This window comes from Staurois parvus, unplaced genomic scaffold, assembly GCF_062004578.1.
Source record: "Staurois parvus isolate SC_StPar_1 unplaced genomic scaffold, SC_StPar_1.0 ptg000023l, whole genome shotgun sequence".
In the NCBI taxonomy this organism is placed as follows: Eukaryota; Metazoa; Chordata; class Amphibia; order Anura; family Ranidae; genus Staurois; species Staurois parvus.
This window is the reverse complement of record NW_028317819.1, coordinates 657,094-676,714: the sequence shown is the minus strand read 5'-3', so window position 1 is coordinate 676,714 and position 19,621 is coordinate 657,094. Positions and strand designations below refer to the sequence as shown.

At 41.2% G+C, this 19,621-nt stretch overlaps 1 protein-coding gene across 3 annotated transcripts in view; it reads right to left on the bottom strand.

Moving 5' to 3' along the window:
* Positions 1-19,621, bottom strand: part of ARHGEF25 (Rho guanine nucleotide exchange factor 25) — a 429,432-nt gene that overhangs the window by 73,036 nt on the left and 336,775 nt on the right. For all 3 annotated transcript variants that reach the window (XM_089692599.1, XM_089692601.1, XM_089692606.1), the window contains one exon: positions 3,882-3,980. In XM_089692599.1, coding sequence (XP_089548725.1) covers positions 3,882-3,980 — 99 coding nt within the window. The remainder of the gene's footprint in view (positions 1-3,881; positions 3,981-19,621) is intronic.

Below are 19,621 nucleotides of genomic sequence, written 5' to 3'. Positions count from 1 at the left end.
AATTCCATTGGATTCTACTCCCTTCCTGTCCAGGTCAATACACACTCTTTCAGACAACCAATGAAGGCACTCATTGAGTTGCTAATGCTATCCCTCAAACAAAGCGACAGAGCTAAAATCAGAAAGTTCACTTGGTTTACCTTAACCTGACATCCATGTAGTCACCTATAGAAGGAAAAATCAACCCCAAGATACCAATAAAAACCTGCAGGTTCGAAATGTCCCCACCCTATCCAAATGTGACCTCGGAAGTACAAGTTTTTGAACTCTTTAAAAGTTTCCCTTTTGCATATTTGCTGCTACAAAGCATCTCTGATCCATCAGCTGCATTTTAAATTGTTTGTAGGAGCAATCTTTCATAAGAAGGGGTCGGGCAAAGGTGCCTTTATTCTCCATGTCCAGTCCCTGGCATTATCCCAGTGCTTGTTCCAAAAGCGGAGGAAAGAAATGAAGGGTTTGTAAATGTTGGGATGCCAGGCAGTGTAAGTCGCTATATATACATTGGACAAAAATATTTTTATCTACTGATTTTAATTCTGCCAAGTCCAAAAAGGCACTATTTTTTTGTAACAAAAGTGAATTTATCCAATAAGTTTTTTGCTCTAAGTTAACACACTTTCTTAGTTGCTCTTTGCATAATGAAACCCTTACCATGACTACTGCCATCGAATATTCTAGATATTAGAGAGTGTGGCAGATTCCAATGGATTTAAATGAAAAAGACAACAGAACTTGAAAAAACACCAGTAAAGAAGGAAGTTTCCTTACAAACCACGAGATGAAAATAACAGTAATGCTCAACAATAGCATGCCCAATGGCATGCTCAGTGAACAATATTCAAAAAATGTTTCTACAGCAACCAAACTACTGTGCAACGTGCTTCCAATGGTCAGTTAATTTCCACCTATGGAAGACCTATATTAACCACTAGCCTACAGGGCACTTATACCTCCTTCCTGCCCAGGCCAATTTCCAGCTTTCAGCAATGTTGCAATTTGAATGACAATTGCTCGGTCATACAACACTCTACCCATATGAAATTTTTATAATTTTTTTTGAGACAGATAGAGCTTTCTTTCAGTGGTATTTAATCACCTCTGGGATTTTTATTTTTTCTTAAACAAACCAAAAACCACTGAAAGTTTTGAAAAAAAAAAGTTTTTTCCTAGTTTTTGTTATAAAATTTTGTAAATAAGTGATTTTTCTCCTTCACTGATGTGTGCTAATGAGGCTGCAGTGATGGGCACTGATAGGCTGCACTGATGGACACTGATAGGTGGCACTGATTTGCACTGATGAGGAGGCACAGGTAGGTGGCACTGATGGGCATTGACAGGCATCACTGATGGGCACTGAAAGGCAGCACTCATATATGGCACTGATAGGCGGCACTGATAGGTGACACTGACTGGCACTGATAGGTGGCACTGACTGGCACTGTTAGGTGGCACTGATTGGCACTGTTAGGCAGCACTGATAGGCAGCACTAACGGGCACTGAGAGGCGGCACTGATGCACACTGATAGGCGGCACTGACTGGCACTGATAGGTGGCACTGATTGGCAGCACTGATAGGTGGCACTGACTGGAATTGATAGGTGGCACTGACTGGCACTGATGGGTGACACTGAAAGGCAGCTCAGATGGGCACTGCTATGTGGCATGATGTGCACTGGTAGGCACTGATATGTGGCATTGATGTGGCACTGATGGGCACTGGCAGTCGGCATGGATGAGTACTGACAGCTGGCACTGATGGACACTGACAGGTGGCACTGCTGGGGCTACACAAATCATCAGGGCACACTGATCATCATTGCCCTGATGATCAATGCACATGACTGTGACAGCTCATGAGGAGAGAAATGCCGATAACCAGCATTTCCCTATTTACATGTGATCAGCTGTGATTGGACACAGCTGATCACATGACCAAGCTGACATCTTCGGCTCTTTCTGTTGAACGGTGATCTGCTGTGTCCGAGGGACACAGTGCACCACCGATCGCCACGCTGCACGCTCCCGGAGCCGCGCATGCGCAGTTAGAATGGGAGGACATCATAAGACGTCCTCCCAGAATGAGAGAACCGCCTTGCACCCATCATTGTACTATATGGCGGGTGGGAAGCGGTTAAAGCCCAACACCAGCCAAAAATGAAATGTAAAAAGTGCATTCTGCACCAATTGCCTTGCTCTTCAGTCTTAATAACAAACACCTTTTCCTCAGCCATTATGGATCAAAGTCACAGTTTTCTCTATGAGACCAGCAAACTTAATTCCCTGGGGACTAGGCATTATCTTTTTGGGCCCCGTTCCCCTGCCTCTGGAGCCTATGAGAGAAGACTTGGCCACTGGAAGGCTTGCCTCCACCAATAGGAGGTGTCTGCATCATGCAAGCAGCGATGTGGACACCCAAAGAAGGACCCCCAGAATAAACAGAAGATGGAAGAATCAGGCTAGGACGTCACTTGTCTATGGTTTCAAGCAAGTAAAATGGGCATTTAAATTGTTTTTTTTCATACCAGCAGTTAGAGGGGGTGTCAGGGAAGGTGGGAGGAAGTGTTGCAAAATCCTGGAGTTAGACTTTAGCCAATCTTCACAGGGGATGTTTGAATCAGAAAGGGATTGTGAGCTTCTTTAGTGCTGGATGGAATTAAATTTTAACTGGTAAATAATATCAGACAGCATGCATGTACACAGAAACTCCAAGCTAAGAATACTAGTCTTAGCAATACTGCATTTAAAGCAGAACTAAGTCCTCCTGTCCTTTACAGCCTAGAAAGCTGCCATCTTTGCCTACATTGATCTGCATTTGCTATGGTGTTCTGCATATGATCAGGTATGACATCAGCTATTTGATGGCTTGACAGCTTGGTTGAAAGCACAAACCGCTAGCAATTATCATTCACTGTATGCCTTAAATGTAACTACTTTGGAAAACCATTAAATCAAAGGGTTTAGTTCCGCTTTAAACTGTAATAGCACAATTAAAGAATATCAGAGTGTATTTTCACTTTTAAAGTACAAATGGGATAACATCTACTTTGTATTTGTTACATGTTTTCTTTCAAATAGCATAATTTAAAAAAATGAACATTTTTGCTTATGTTTTACTTACTGAAACAATTGAGTACTGTCCGTGATACTTTTTTCATTTGCACTAACATACAATTTTGAGGACAAGCTTTCGGGGAATGTCCCCTTCTTCAAGGTCCAAGCAGTACAATCACCTCAAGCATTTTACTTACTGAAATCTCTAAAAATGAAGTTCTGAATAAAAACAAACCCTACTGTATTAGTAAATAAGAATGACAGCGGTAGGGACAATTAACTGTAAACTCCTTGGTGGTTATGGACTAACATAAATGGTTCAAAGAGTTGCAGTAAAAATTAAAGCAGACCATCCATTACAATCAGCTAAAAACGACCCAACTGCAAATCATTTAAGCACACGTGAACTATTACCTAAAATAGGTTGTGGCCAACAGGAATCAAATTCCATTGGTTTTGGCTATAGCAAATTAGAGAAAGAAAACAAATGCAATGCATAGCAGGTCAAATGCAGCCTCAAAGCTCTTATTCATATTACACTATTGAGGTAAACAGATATCTACTTTGCAAATGCACATCAAACACAGAATAACAAAACACTTGTCTACACAAGCCCAAAAGAGGGACAGCTATGAAGGAGAGGGAGACAGAGAAGAATTTGGTCCTACAGCAGTTTATTAGGACAAACTGTATTGTTGCTATACATCAAGTTTGTGATATGTCTAAAATATTTTAGAAAAAGAGCTTTGAGATGTACTTTCTTTGCAGCAAATGCAATTATAAAGCAACACTGACTAAAGCCACCTTTTATTTTACTTCATTTACACACCTTATTGTCGGGCTCTGTGCTTGCCCCCTGCAGCAGGTCACACAGGAAAGATATGTCAGGCAATTGATGTTTTTCAGGATTATCGTGTTCTTTCCATTCCTAAAAAAAGAAAAGACAAACAAATTCAAGAGACAATTTTATTATAATAAAAAATAAGGACAGTAGTATTGTTCACTTCTACACTACAGCCAAAAGTTTGTGGATAACTATTACTCCTATAAGAGTTTGTTGGACATTCTTTCCAAAACCATGGCATAAATATGGAGCTGGGCCTTCCACTGCAGATATAACAGCCTCCACTTTTCTGGGAAGGCATTCTACAAGATTTTGGAGTGTATCTGTGGGAAATTGTGTTAATTTAGCCATTTCAGATCAGGTACTGATATTGGAAGAGAAGACTTAGCTCACAAACTGTGTTCCATATCATACCAAAGTGTTTATTAGGGTTTAGGTCAGGGTTCTGTGCAGACTACTTGAGTTCTTGCACACAAAACTTGTCCAACCATGTATTTTTAGACCTGGCTTTGTATACGGTGGTACAGTCATGGTGAAACATAAAGAGACCTTCCTTATACTGTTCCCACAAGGTCGAAAGTGGCACAGTTGTCTAATATGTCTTTTTACGTGGTAGCATTCAGATTGCTCTTTGCTGGGAACAACTGAACTCAGTAATTTGGAAAGGTGTCCATGTACTTTTGGCTATATAGTGTTAGTACATGACTGAAGCCCAGAACCTCCCCCCACTGAACGTCAGAAGGAAGTAGCAGTTGGGGGGGGGGAGGACAGGGAAGGATACATAGGCAAGCTGGATTTCATCTCTTAATGGGTGGAATCCTGATGACAGAGCTCCTAGGCTCACAGAAGTAAACCGTGACCACAAAGACCAGAAGTAATGCAGGAGGTGGCAGGCTTTGTTTGGATATGACTTTTGCTTGTGTTAGACACTGGCAGGGATATAATCTTCTCCTGCTTAAGGTGAATGCTCTAGCTAATGAGGTTTTCTAAAATAAATAGGTTAATATCACAGGGTCAGATTTTTGACTACACAGCATAAATCCCTTGGGAACAAGGTGGGACAGATAGTTTACCTGTGTGATGACATCAAGTCAATATGAAATCCCTTGGGAACAAGTCAATATGAAATCCCTAGGGAACAAGGTGGGACAGGTAGTTTACCTGTGTGATGACATCAAGTCAATATGAAAGGACACATACACTATCCATACCTAGCCACCTAATTTTCTCACATACACATGGCGAGGTACTCCAGGGTTAATAACTGATATGAAGAAAACAAACATGTTGTATCAATTCATGTTCTGGGTCCAAAGTTTTGCAGAGTTTTTGGGGGGATAAATCTTCAAGTAAACATCTTACCTAGGAGCCTGACCTCATTATTAGCCTCAGTCTTCCACAAGCCTTTATATATGTGAGCTGACTGATGTATGAGGCTCTCTCTCTTGCTTTCTCTGCTAAGAACCCAGAGCTTGCTGCTGGGTGAAAAGGCTAAGTACTGACAGAAAATACAACTGTACATATGCTGCCTATTTCTTTGGGGAACCAATTAGGGGACAATATATATATATATATATATATATATATATATATATATTAATAGATAGATAGATAGATAGCTAGACACACTTCTCAAAAAAAAATAAAGGAACTCTTATTAATCAGAGTATAGCATCCAGTCAATTAAACTCCTGGGATATTGATCTGGTCAGTTAAGTAGCAGAGCTGGTTGTTGATCGGTTTCAGTTGCTTTGGTGTTAATGAAATTAACAACAGTTGCTCTAGATACATGAGACGACCCCCAAAACAGGAATGGTTTCACAGGTGGAGGCCACTGACATTTTTTTCCCTACTCATCTTTTCTGACTGTTTTTCACTAGTTTTGCATTTGACTAGGGTCAGTGTCACTACTGGTAGCATGAGGCAATACCTGGACCCTTCAGAGGTTGCACAGGCATTCCAACTCCTCCAGGATGGCAGATCAATAGATGCCATTGCCAGAAGGTTTGCTGTGTCTCCCAACAGAGCCTAAACAGCATGGAGGAGATTCCAAGAGACAGGCAGTTACTCTAGGAGAGCTGGAGAGGCCTTAGAAGGTCCTTAACCCATTAGCAAGACCAGTATCTGCTCTTTTGTACAAGGAGGAACAGGATAAGCACTGCTAGAGCCCTAAAAAATGACCTCCAGTAAGCCACTGGTATGAATGTCTCAGACCAAACAATCAGAAACAGACTTTATGAGGGTGGCCTGAGGGCCTGACGTCCTCTAGTGGGCCCTGTGCTCACTAACCAGCACCATAGAGCTCGATTGGCATTTGCCATTGAACACCAGATTTAGCAGGTTTGCTACTGGCACCCTGTGCTTTTCACAGATGAGAGCAGGTTCACCCTGAGCACATGTGACAGATGTGAAAGGGTGTGGTGAAGCTGTGCAGAACGTTATGCTACCTGTAACATCATTTAGCATGACTGTTTTGGTGGTTGGTCAGTGACTGTCTGGGGAGGAATATCCATGAAGGGATGCACAGACCTCTACAGGCTAGACAATGGCACCTTGACTGCCATTAGGTATCGAGATGAAGTCCCTGCACTCATTGTCAGAACCTACACTGGTGCAGTGGGTCCTGGGTTCCTCCTGGTGCACGACAATGCCCGGCCTAATGTGGCGAGAGTATGCAGGCAGTTCCTGGAGGATGAAGAAATTGTTACCACTGAATGGCCCCCATGCACGCCTGATCTCAATCCAATAGAAAACCTCTGGGAAATCATGTTTCGGTCTATCTGACGCCGCCAGGTCGCACCTCAGCAGAGCTCAGTGATGCCCTGGTCCAGATCTGGGAGGACATACCCCAGGACACCATCCGTCATCTCATTAGGAGCATGCCCTGACATGGCATGCATACAAGCACGTGGGGGCCATACAAATGACTGAGTACCATTTTGAATTGCTCCAATGAATTTCAGAAAAATGGACTAGCCTGCTGCATCATTTTTTCAGTTTGATTTTTGGGGTGTCTTTGAATTCAGTCCTCTGTACGTTGATAATTTTCATTTCCATCAAACAATGGGGCATCCTTACGTTCCTAACACATTACCCAGTCCATATCAGTATAGATATCCAGCATGATATTTTTCCCCATTGAGATCTGATGTGTTTTCAAAGTGTATATATACACACATACTTACAGTGAAGGAAATAAGTATTTGATCCCCTGCTGATTTTGAATGTTTGCCCACTCACAAAGAAATGATCAGTCTAAAAATCGAATGGTAGGTGTATTGTAACACTGAGAGACAGAATAGCAACAAGAAATGCATGTCTTACAAATTCTGCACTGATTTGCATGTTCATGAGGGAAATAAGTATTTGATCCCCTTATTTCATTCACTGTATATATATATATATATATATATACACATATATATATATACAGTGGGGATTGAAAGTTTGGGCACCCCAGCTAAAAATTTGTATTAATGTGCATAAAGAAGCCAAGGAAAGATGGAGAAATCTCCAAAAGGCATCAAATTACAGATTAGACATTCTTATAATATGTCAACAAAAGTTAGATTTTATTTCCATCATTTACACTTTCAAAATAACAGAAAACAAAAAAATGGCGTCTGCAAAAGTTTGGGCACCCTGCAGAGTTAATATCTTGTACTGCCCCCTTTGACAAGTATCACAGCTTGTAAACGCTTTTTGTAGCCAGCCAAGAGTCTTTCAATTCTTGTTTGAGGTATCTTTGCCCATTCTTCCTTACAAAAGTCTTCCAGTTCTTTGAGATTTCTGGGCTGTCTGTCACGCACTGCTCTTTTAAGGTCTAACCATAGATTTTCAATTATGTTGAGGTCAGGAGATTGTGAAGGCCATGGCAAAACCTTCAGTTTACGCCTCTTGATGTAATCCCCCGTGGATTTCGAAGTGTGTTTAGGATCATTATCCATTTGTAGAAGCCATCCTCTCTTTAACTTCAGCTTTTTCACAGATGGCATCAAGTTACCATCCAAAATTTGCTGAAATTTTATTGAATCCATTTTTCCTTCTACTCGTGAGATGTTCCCTGTGCCACTGGCTGCAACACAACCCCAAAGCATGATTGATCCAACCCCATGCTTAACAGTTGGACAGAGGTTCTTTTCATTCAATTCTGTGCCCCTTCTTCTCCAAACGTACATTTGCTCATTCCGGCCAAAAAGTTCAAGTTTAACCTCATCGGTCCACAGAACTTGTTTCCAAAATGCATTAGGCTTGTCTATATGTTCATTTGCAAAGTTCAAACGATGATTTTTGTGGTGAGGACGCAGAAGAGGTTTTCTTCTGATGACTCTTCCATGAAGACCATATTTGTACAAGTATCTCTTTATAGTGGAATAGTGTACCACAACTCCAGTGTCTGCCAGATCTTTCTGGAGGGATCATGCAGTCAAACGTGGGTTTTGAATTGTTTTTCTCACAATCCTGCGAGCTGTTCTGTCTGATATTTTTCTTGGTCTTCCAGATCTTGCTTTAACTTCCACTGTTCCTGATGACTGCCATTTCTTAATTACATTCCGAACAGAGGATATTGACATCTGAAAACGCTTTGCTATCTTCTTATAGCCTTCTCCAGCTTTGTGAGCGTCAACTATTTTCAGTTTCAGTTTTCTAGACAACTGCTTAGAAGAACCCATGGTGCTGATTGCTGGGGCAAGGTCAGATGAGTCTGGGCATTTAAAACCTTTGAGATTGACATCACCTGGTCTTCCCAGACGATGATTGAGAACAATCCATGACACTGGCAGGTCTCAGCTTGGCAAAGGGGGCAGTGCATGCTATAAATTCTGCAGGGTTCCCAAACTTTTGCAGACGCCATTTTTTTGTTTTCTGTTATTTTGAAAGTGTAAATGATGGAAATAAAATCTAACTTTTGTTGACATATTATAAGAATGTCTAATCTGTAATTTGATGCCTTTTGGAGATTTTTCCATCTTTCCTTGGCTTCTTTATGCACATTAATACAAATTTTTAGCTGGGGTGCCCAAACTTTCGATCCCCACTGTATATTAGAGATGCACCAAAATTTCGGGGGCAGAAACGTTTCGGCCGAAAACATCCCTTTCTGCCATCAGCCAATATGAAAAAATAGCACAGATACAGATGCTGAAAAACCCCAACCCCTTGCCGCAGCCCGCCCGCTGCTGCCGCCACCGGCCACCACTAGGTAGTTCTCAGCCTTACTGAGAAACCATTGAACGATCACGGCGCTGGGCATAGAGTTTAGTGAAGGAAAGATGGCCTCCACTCATCTCTATGTCCTTGGAGGACTGGAGTGATGTTGCTTCTGGTTCCGGACATTTTTTTTTTCTTTTAAAGCAGTAGATCAATTGCAGAGGAGAGATGTGGGGTCTTATTGACCCCATATCTCTCCATAAAGAGGACCTGTCACTAATTATTTCTATCACAAGGGATGCATGCATTTCTTGTGATAAGAATTAAAGTGATCAACATTTTTTTTAAAGGAACAGTGCAAAAAAACCCCAAAAACATAATTTTTTTTTTAAATTTAAAGTGCCCCCATCCCCCTGTGCTCGCACGTAGTGGTGAACGCATACGTAGGCCATGCCCACATATGTAAATGGTGTTCAAACCACACACGTGAGGTATCGCCACAAATGTCAGACCAAGAGCAATAATTCTTGCTTTAGACCTCCACTAAAAAATTCTACAGGTTAGCAGTGCAAAGTATAAAGCATCACCCATGAAGATTTTTAAGTACCACAGTTTCACGCCATTCCACGATCGTGCGCAATTTCAAAGCGTGACATGTGACATGTTGGGTATCTATTTACTCGCCGTAACATCCTCTTTCATATTTTACAAAAAAATTGGGGTATATATTGTTTTTCTTTTTGTTTTTTTTAATCAAAGTGTATTTTCTTCCAAAAAATATATATTAATTTTTAAAAACTGCGCATTTCGGTTTCAGTTTCGGTTTTTGGCCAAGTACATTTGAATTTTCGGTTTCGGCACCAGAATTTTAATTTTGGTGCACCACTAATATATATATATATATATATATATATATATACACATACACACACACTATATTGCCAATAGCATTGGGGCACCTGCCTTTACACGCACATGAACTTTAATGGCATCCCAGTCTTAGTCCGTAGGGTTCAATATTGAGTTGGCCCACCCTTTGGAACTATAACAGCTTCAACTCTTCTGGGAAGGCTGTCCACAAGGTTTAGGAGTGTGTCTATGGGAATGTTTGACCATTCTTCCAGAAGCACATTTGTGAGGTCAGGCACTGCTTTTGGCTTGCAGTATCCGCTCTAATTCATCCCAAAGGTGTTCTATCGGGTTGAGGTCAGGACTCTGTGTAGGCTAGTCAAGTTCCTCCACCCCAAACTCACTCATCCATGTCTTTATGGACCTTACTTTGTGCACTGGTGCGTAGTCATGTTGGATCAGGAAGGGGCCATCCCCAAACTGTTCCCACAAAGCTGGGAGCATGAAATTGTCCAAAATCTCTTGGTATCCTGACGCCTTAAAAGTTCCCTTCATGGAACTAAGGGGCCAAGCCAAACCCCAAAAAAACAACCGCACACCACAATCCCCTTCCACAGAACCTTACACCTGACACAATGCCATCAGTCAAGTACCGTTCTCCTGGCAACCACCAAACCTAGACACGTCCATCAGATTGCCAGACAGAGAAACGTGATTAGTCACTCCAGAGAACATGTCTCCATTGCTCTAGAGTCCAGTGGCGGCGTGTTTTACACCACTGCATCCGACGCTTTGCATTGCACTTGGTGATGTAAGGCTTGGATGCAGCTGTTCAGCCATGTAACCCATTCCATGAAGCTCTCTAAGCACTGTTGTTGTGCTAATCTGAAGGCCACATGCAGTTTGGAGGTCTTTAGATATTGACTCTGCAGACAGTTGGTGATTTCTGCGCACTGGGTACTTCAGTATACGCTGACCCCGCTCTGTCGTTTTACATGGCCTACCACATTGTGGCTGAGTTGCTGTTGTTCCCAGTTGCTTCCACTTTGTTATAATACCATTAACAGTTGACCGTGGAATATTTAGTAGCAAGGAAATTTCATGGATGGACCTATTGCACAGGTGGCAACCTATCACGGTGCCATGCTTGAATTCACTGAGCTCCTAAAAGCATCCCATTCTTTCACAAATGTTTGTAGAAGCAGTCTGCATGCCTAGGTGCTTGATTTAATACACCTGTGGCCATGGAAGTGATTGGAACACCTGAATCCAATGATTTGGAGGGGTGTTCCAATACTTTAGAAAATATAATGTGTGTGTGTATATATATATATATACAGTGGGGATCGAAAGTTTGGGCACCCCAGCTAAAAATTTGTATTAATGTGCATAAAGAAGCCAAGGAAAGATGGAAAAATCACCAAAAGGCATCAAATTAAAGATTAGACATTCTTATAATATGTCAACAAAAGTTAGATTTTATTTCCATCATTTACACTTTCAAAATAATAGAAAACAAAAAAATGGCGTCTGCAAAAGTTTGGGCACCCTGCAGAATTTATAGCATGCACTGCCCCCTTTGCCAAGCTGAGACCTGCCAGTGTCATGGATTGTTCTCAATCATCGTCTGAGAAGACCAGGTGATGTCAATCTCAAAGGTTTTAAATGCCCAGACTCATCTGACCTTGCCCCAACAGTCAGCACCATGGGTTCTTCTAAGCAGTTGTCTAGAAAACTGAAACTGAAAATAGTTGACGCTCACAAAGCCGGGGAAGGCTATAAGAAGATAGCAAAGCGTTTTCAGATGTCAATATCTTCTGTTCGGAATGTAATTAAGAAATGGCAGTCATCAGGAACAGTGGAAGTTAAAGCAAGATCTGGAAGACCAAGAAAAATATCAGACAGAACAGCTCGCAGGATTGTGAGAAAAACAATTCAAAACCCAAGTTTGACTGCACGATCCCTCCAGAAAGATCTGGCAGACACTGGAGTTGTGGTACACTATTCCACTATAAAGAGATACTTGTACAAATATGATCTTCATGGAAGAGTCATCAGAAGAAAACCTCTTCTACGTCCTCACCACAAAAATCATCGTTTGAACTTTGCAAATGAACATATAGACAAGCCTAATGCATTTTGGAAACAAGTTCTGTGGACCGATGAGGTTAAAATTGAACTTTTTGGCCGGAATGAGCAAAGGTACGTTTGGAGAAGAAGGGGCACAGAATTGAATGAAAAGAACCTCTGTCCAACTGTTAAGCATGGGGTTGGATCAATCATGCTTTGGGGTTGTGTTGCAGCCAGTGGCACAGGGAACATCTCACGAGTAGAAGGAAAAATGGATTCAATAAAATTTCAACAAATCTGTGAAAAAGCTGAAGTTAAAGAGAGGATGGCTTCTACAAATGAATAATGATCCTAAACACACCTCGAAATCCACGGGGGATTACATCAAGAGGCGTAAACTGAAGGTTTTGCCATGGCCTTCACAATCTCCTGACCTCAACATAATTGAAAATCTATGGTTAGACCTTAAAAGAGCAGTGCGTGACAGACAGCCCAGAAATCTCAAAGAACTGGAAGACTTTTGTAAGGAAGAATGGGCAAAGATACCTCAAACAAGAATTGAAAGACTCTTGGCTGGCTACAAAAAGCATTTACAAGCTGTGATACTTGCCAAAGGGGGCAGTACAAGATATTAACTCTGTAGGGTGCCCAAACTTTTGCAGACGCCATTTTTTTGTTTTCTGTTATTTTGAAAGTGTAAATGATGGAAATAAAATCTAACTTTTGTTGACATATTATAAGAATGTCTAATCTGTAATTTGCTGCCTTTTGGAGATTTTTCCATCTTTCCTTGGCTTCTTTATGCACATTAATACAAATGTTTAGCTGGGGTGCCCAAACTTTCGATCCCCACTGTATATATAAATATATATATACAGTTGTGTTCAAAATAATAGTAGTGTGTTGAAAAAAGTGAATAAAGCTCAAAATCCTTCTAATAGCTTTTATTTCCATACACACAAATGCATTGGGAACACTACACATTCTATTCCAAATCAAAACATGAAGAAAAACATATCAAATTTGTGTTGTTCCTCTAAAAAAATTGAAGAAAAGTGAATATTAGACTGTTCAAAAAAATAGCAGTGTTTGTATTCTTCTTTACAAACTCAAACATTCACTATATAAACTGAAAAATGTTTGAAGATTTTGCTTTCCTTTGAATCACTTAATTAATATTTAGTTGTATAAGCACTATTTCTGAGAACTGCTGTACATCTGTGTTGCATGGAGTCAACCAACTTCTGGCACCTGTGAACAGGTATTCCAGCCCAGGATGATTGGACTACATTCCACAGTTCTTCTCTATTTCTTAGTTTTGCCTCAGAAACTGCATTTTTTGATGTGACCCCACAAGTTTTCTATTGGATTAAGATCCGGGGATTGGGCTGGCCACTCCATAACGTCAATCTTGTTGGTCTGGAACCAAGATGTTGCATGTTTACTGGTGTATTATTACCTATGTATAGGGCTCGACACCCTATTAGATTAAAATTTACATTTTAACAATTGGTTCACTCTATGGGGTTTATGGACCCATTGGCCCCCTATTTAGGACACCGGTTCATTTATTATCAACCCTATGAGCCCTTGTCCCGGCCAGTTCACATTCTTTGGGAATTCGTTTAAATTCTCCTCTCCTAAACATTATTCCACATTGGATGCCTCCTGTGGGGGTTTCCCACACAATACCATCTAATATTTAATTCTATCACAGCGTATATGACGTCCGATATTATTAATATTGTCTCTGTCAGCGCTGGGTATTTTGTCTTTTGGCATATGGCAAAATGGCGCCCGCGCATGCGCGCTTGCGCAATACGGACGCCCGGACTCCACTAGTAGGGAGCCGCTGTTTAGATGCCTGCATTCATCTTTGCCCATGGTAAAATGGCACCCGCGCATGCGCACTTGATGATTGCGGACGCTCGGACCTCGGCAAGATGGCGCCGCATTAGTGCGCATGCGCCAGATACGGTATATACGTTAGAGGAGACGGTCACGGCGGTCCTTGATCCACCTCTGAAGAAGTGCGTGCGCACGAAACGCGTCAGGTGGGACCCAGGACGCCGTTGACACTAAGCCGCCGGTGCCACGAGGAGGCCCGGCGGCCATCTTTAATACCAAGGGGTCAGTGTGTTCATCCATACCTGCCTATACCCTGTTCACTGTGCACCTATGTTTTTATAATAAAGCCTTACCTACTACACTATGAATACTTCCCTGTGTCCCCTGTGAGGAGCTTCCTCAACTTTTACAGCCCCAAGGGATCTCCTTGTCAACTCCTGTGAAGGGGGAGGCTTACTCTGATTGGCATCGCTCTGATCTGCTGGACCACTCTTTCACCACATGAGGGCGTAGGATGTCTATCTTTTCCGGCTATTCATTTGACCAGATCTGAGTGGAGAAGGGGATTCTACAGGATACATATACACATGCGTATATTTTTACGCTGTCTGGTTAGTGTAAATTTTTACCATTTGCACTAGGAAACACGGAGCACTTTTTTCACTGGACTGTGTTTTATTATCACTTTTTTTTAAGCGCTGCATTTTTATATATATGAATTGTGGGACTTTATATGCGTTTTCCTTTATGTTCAGCTGCTGCCACTATTGTTGAGCGCTTACTGTATATTTTACCCTATGTTTACTGGTGTGTTTGGGGTCGTTGTCTTGTTGGAACACCCATTTCAAGGGCATTTCCTCTTCAGCATAAGGCAGCATGATCTCTTCAAGTATTCTGATGTATTCAAACTGATCCATGATCCCTGGTATGCGACAAATAGGCCCAACACCGTAGTATGAGAAACATCCCCATATCATGATGCTTGCGCAACCATGCTTCACTGTCTTCACAGTGTACTGTGGCTTGAATTCAGTGTTTGGGGGTCGTCTGACAAACTGTCTCCAGCCACTAGACCCAAAAAGAACAATCTTACTTTCATCAGTCCACAAAATGTTGCGCCATTTCTCTTTAGGCCAGTCAATGTGCTCTTTGGCAAATTGTAACCTCTTCAGCACATGTCTTTTTTTCAACAGTGGGACTTTGCGGGGGCTTCTTGCAGATAGTTTGGCTTCACATAGGCGTCTTCTAATTGTAACAGTACTCACAGGTAACTTTAGACCTTCCTTGATCTTCCTAGAGCTGATTGTTGGTTGAGTCCTTGCCATTTTGGCTATTCTTCTATCCATTCAAATGGTAGTTTTTTGCTTTCGTCCACGTCTTTCAGGTTTTGGTTGCCATTTTAAAGCATTTGCGATCATTTTAGCTGAGCAGCCTATCATTTTCTGCACTTCTTTATATGTTTTCCCCTCTCCAATCAACTTTTTAATCACCGTACGCTGTTCTTCTGAACAATGTCTGGAACGACCCATTTTCCTCAGAATTTCAGAGAGAAATGCACTGTAACCAGTATGTACAAAATTTGCTGCCTTCCTTCCTTAAATAAGGGCAATCATTGACACCCTCCATAAGGAGGGAAAGCCTCAAAAGGTAATTGCAAAAGAAGTTGGATGTTCCCAAAGTGCTGTATCAAAGCACATTAATAGTTATGTGGAAGGGAGAAGTGTGGAAGAAAAAGGTGCACAAGCAGCAGGGATGACCGCAGCCTGGAGAGGATTGTTAGGAAAAGGCCATTCAAAAGTGTTGGGGACTTTCACAAGGAGTGGACTGAGGCTGGAGTCAGTGCATCAAGAGCCACCACACAAAGACGGATCCTGGAAAAGGGCTTCAAATGTCGTGTTCCTCTTGTCAAGCCGCTCCTGAACAACAAACAATATCAGAAACGTCTTACTTGGGCTAAAGAAAAACAAATCTGGTCTGGTGCTCAGTGGTCCAAAGTCCTCTTTTCTGATGAGAGCAACTTTTCATCTCATTTGGAAACCAAGGACCCAGAGTATGGAGGAAGTCTTCCATAACACCTCAGCAGTGCCACAGGCTGATAGCTTCCATGCCACGCCGCATTGAGGCAGTAATTGCTGCAAAAGGGGCACAAACCAAGTACTGAGTACATATGCATGCTTATACTTTTCAGAGGTCCGGTATTGTTCTATGTACAATCCTTAATTTATTGATTGCATGTCATATTCTAATTTTCTGAGATTGTGGATTTGGGGTTTTCATGAGCTGTAAGACATAGTCATCACAATTATGACAAATCACAGCTTGAACTATCTTGCTTTGCATGTAATGAGTCTATCTCATATATTAGTTTCACCTTTTAAATTGCATTACTGAAATAAATGAACTTTTGCACGATATTCTAATTTTTCGAGTTTCACCTGTATATACAGCTAGGTCCATATATAATATTATTATTATTATACAGTATTTATAAAGCGCCAATGGTTCGCTCAGCGCTGTACATTACAAAGGGGGACAGAACATGTGACAGAACAATACCAATACAATGCTAAACATGAGGGGATCGAGGGCCCTGCTCTTTCGAGCTTACAATATATATATTTGAACACAGGCACACTTTTCATAGTTTTGGCTTTGTATGACACCAGAATAAATTCAAACTAAACAAGCCAAATGAATTTGAAATGCAGACTTTCAGCTTTAATTTAAGGGGTTGAACATAAACATCAAGTACAAATTTTAGGAACTGCAAACATTTTTATACACAGTCCCTCCATTTTCAGGGGTTCAAATGTAATTGGACAAATGAATATAATCATAAATAAAATGTTTAATATGTTGTTGAGAATCCTTTACTGGCAATGACTGCCTGAAGTCTGGAACCCATGGATATTACCAAAGGCTGGGTTTCCTCCTTTCTGATCCTTTGAGAGGCTCTAACTGCAGCTGTCTTCAGTTGTTCTTTGTTTGTGGGTATTTCTGCCTTTAGTTTTGCCTTCAGCAGGTGAAATGCATGCTCAACTGGGTTGAGATCAGGTGATTGACCCTGTGTATTTGCTCTCCTGAAATCTTCTCTTGATTGTAGACTTTGACAATGATACGCCCACCTCCTGGAGAGTGTCCTTCACTTGTCTGGATGTTGTGAATGGGTTTTTCTTTACCATATAGAGGATCCTGCGATCATCCACCACTGTTATCTTCTTTTTATGTTGCTGAGCTCACCAGAGCATTCTTCTTTCCTCAGAATGTACCAAACTGTTGATCTGGCCACTCCTAAAGTTGCTGCTATCTCTCTGATGGATTTGTTTCATTTTTGAAGCCTTACAATAGCCTGTTTCACTTGCTTGGACAGCTCGTTTGAACGCATGATGTAGGTTCACAGAAATAGGTTTGAAATGCAAATACGACACTTCAAATCAACTCCAGACCTTTTACCTGCTTAATTGATGAAAAATAACGAAGGAGTAGCCCACACCTGGTCATGAAACAGCTTTTGATTCAATTGTCCAATTAGTTTTGGTCCCTTGAAAACAGGGGGATGGCTACTCTTAAGAGCTGTAATTCCTAAACCCTTCCTCCAATTTGGATGTACATACCCTGAAATTAAACCTGAGAGTGTGCACTTTCAGCCCATATCCATTGTATAACTATAGCTTGAATACGTTTTGGTAAATACCTGAAAAAAACTAAAATTGTGCCTGTGTCCAAATATATATGGACCTAACTGTATATATATATTTATATTATATATACAGTATACTCTTTATATATTCACTATATAATTAACTGTATTCTACATTTTGTAAAACAGTTTATCCTCACTACACACAGTTAGCAAGAAGAAAGGATTATCTCCTGTCATTAAGATAGTTCATGACCCTAAAAACAGCTTTTCAGGCTGTTAGTTCAGACTATCTAATCTATATTGCCCTACAGATGAACCAGCCCATCATACCTCTGAGGCCTCTTATGACTCATTTCTTTTTTTAACAAGTCTGTGTTTTACATTGCAATATCCCTTCTGGCTACCTAAAATGAGTAAATGCCTGACTAGGGGATAATTCTCCCTAAAAAGGGAAGTGATTACAGAAAAGAAAAGTGTTCCAGTGAAGGACTGTATAAGAACCTTTAAGATGGAATATGCTATATATGGCACAAATGGGAACACAAATTTCCACTTTTCTACTGTTACTTACAATTAGGCTAGGTACCGACACAGCATTTTATTAAAAACAATAAAATATATATATATATATATATATATACAGTTGCAAGAAAAAGTATGTGAACCCCTTGGGATTACGTGGAGTTTTGCATGAATTGGGCATAAAATGTGCTCTGAATGTCATCTAAGTCACAACAATAGAAGAACACAGTCTGCTGAACATAATACTACACAAACATTAGATATTGCCATGGTTTAATTGCACATAACATGTAAACATTCACAGTGCAGGGAGGAAAAAGTATGTGAGGCCCTAGCTTAATGACTTCTCCCAGAGCTAATTGGAGCCAGGAGTGAGCCAACCTTGACTTCAATCAGTGTGATGATATTGGATGTGTTTCTGACAGCTGTCCTGCCCTTAAAAAACACACCTGTGTTGGGTTTACTGGTTTCAAGAAGCACTGTCTAATGTGAACCATGCCTCGCAGAAAAGAGCTCTCAGAAGACCTACGATCAAGAATTGTTGACTTGCATGAAGCTGGAAAGGGTTACAAAAGTATCTCCAAAAGCCTTGCTGTTCATGTGTCCATGGTAAGACAGACTGTCTACAAATGGAGAAAGTTTAGCACTGTTGCTACTCTCCCTAGGCGTGGTCGTCCTGTAAAAATGACTGCAAGAGCACAGTGCAGAATGCAGCATGAGGTAAAGAAGAATCCCAGAGTGTCAGCTAAAGACCTACAGAAATCTCTGGCACATGCTAACATTTTTGTTGACACATCTACAATAAGGAAAACATTAAACAAGAATGGAGTACATGGGAGGACACCACGGAGGAAGCCATTGCTGTCCAAAAAGAATATTGCAGCACGTTTGAAGTTTGCAAAAGAGCACCTGGATGTTCCACAGCACTACTGGCAAAATATACTGTGGACAGATGAAACCAAGATTGAGTTGTTTGGGAAGAACACACAACACTATGTGTGGAGAAAAAAAAGGCACAGCACACCAACATCAAAACCTCATCCCCACTGTAAAACATGGTGGAGGGAGCATCATGGTTTGGGGCTGCTTTGCTGCCTCAGGGCCTGGACGGATTGTTGTCATTGATGGGGAAATGAATTCCAGAGTTTATGAAGACATTTTGCAGGAAAACGTACGACCATCTGTCCGCCAACTGAAGCTCCGCAGAGGATGGGTGATGCAACAGGACAATGACCCAAAGCATACAAGTAATTAAACAAAACAATGGCTGCAACAGCACAGAATACGCCTTCTGGAGTGGCCCAGTCAGAGTCCTGACCTCAACCCGATTGAAATGCTGTGGCATGACCTTAAGAGAGCAATTCACACCAGACATCCCAAGAATATTGCTACACTGAAACAGTTTTGTGAAGAGGACTGGTCCAAAATGACTCCAGATCGTTGTGCAGGTCTGATCTGCAACTACAGGAAATGTTTGGTTGAGGTGATTGCTGCCAAAGGAGGGTCAACCAGTTATTAAGTCCAAAGGTTCACATACTTTTTCCTCCCTGCACTGTGAATGTTTACATGTTATGTGCAATTAAACCATGGCAACATCTAATGTTTGTGTAGTATTATGTTCAGCAGACTGTGTTCTTCTATT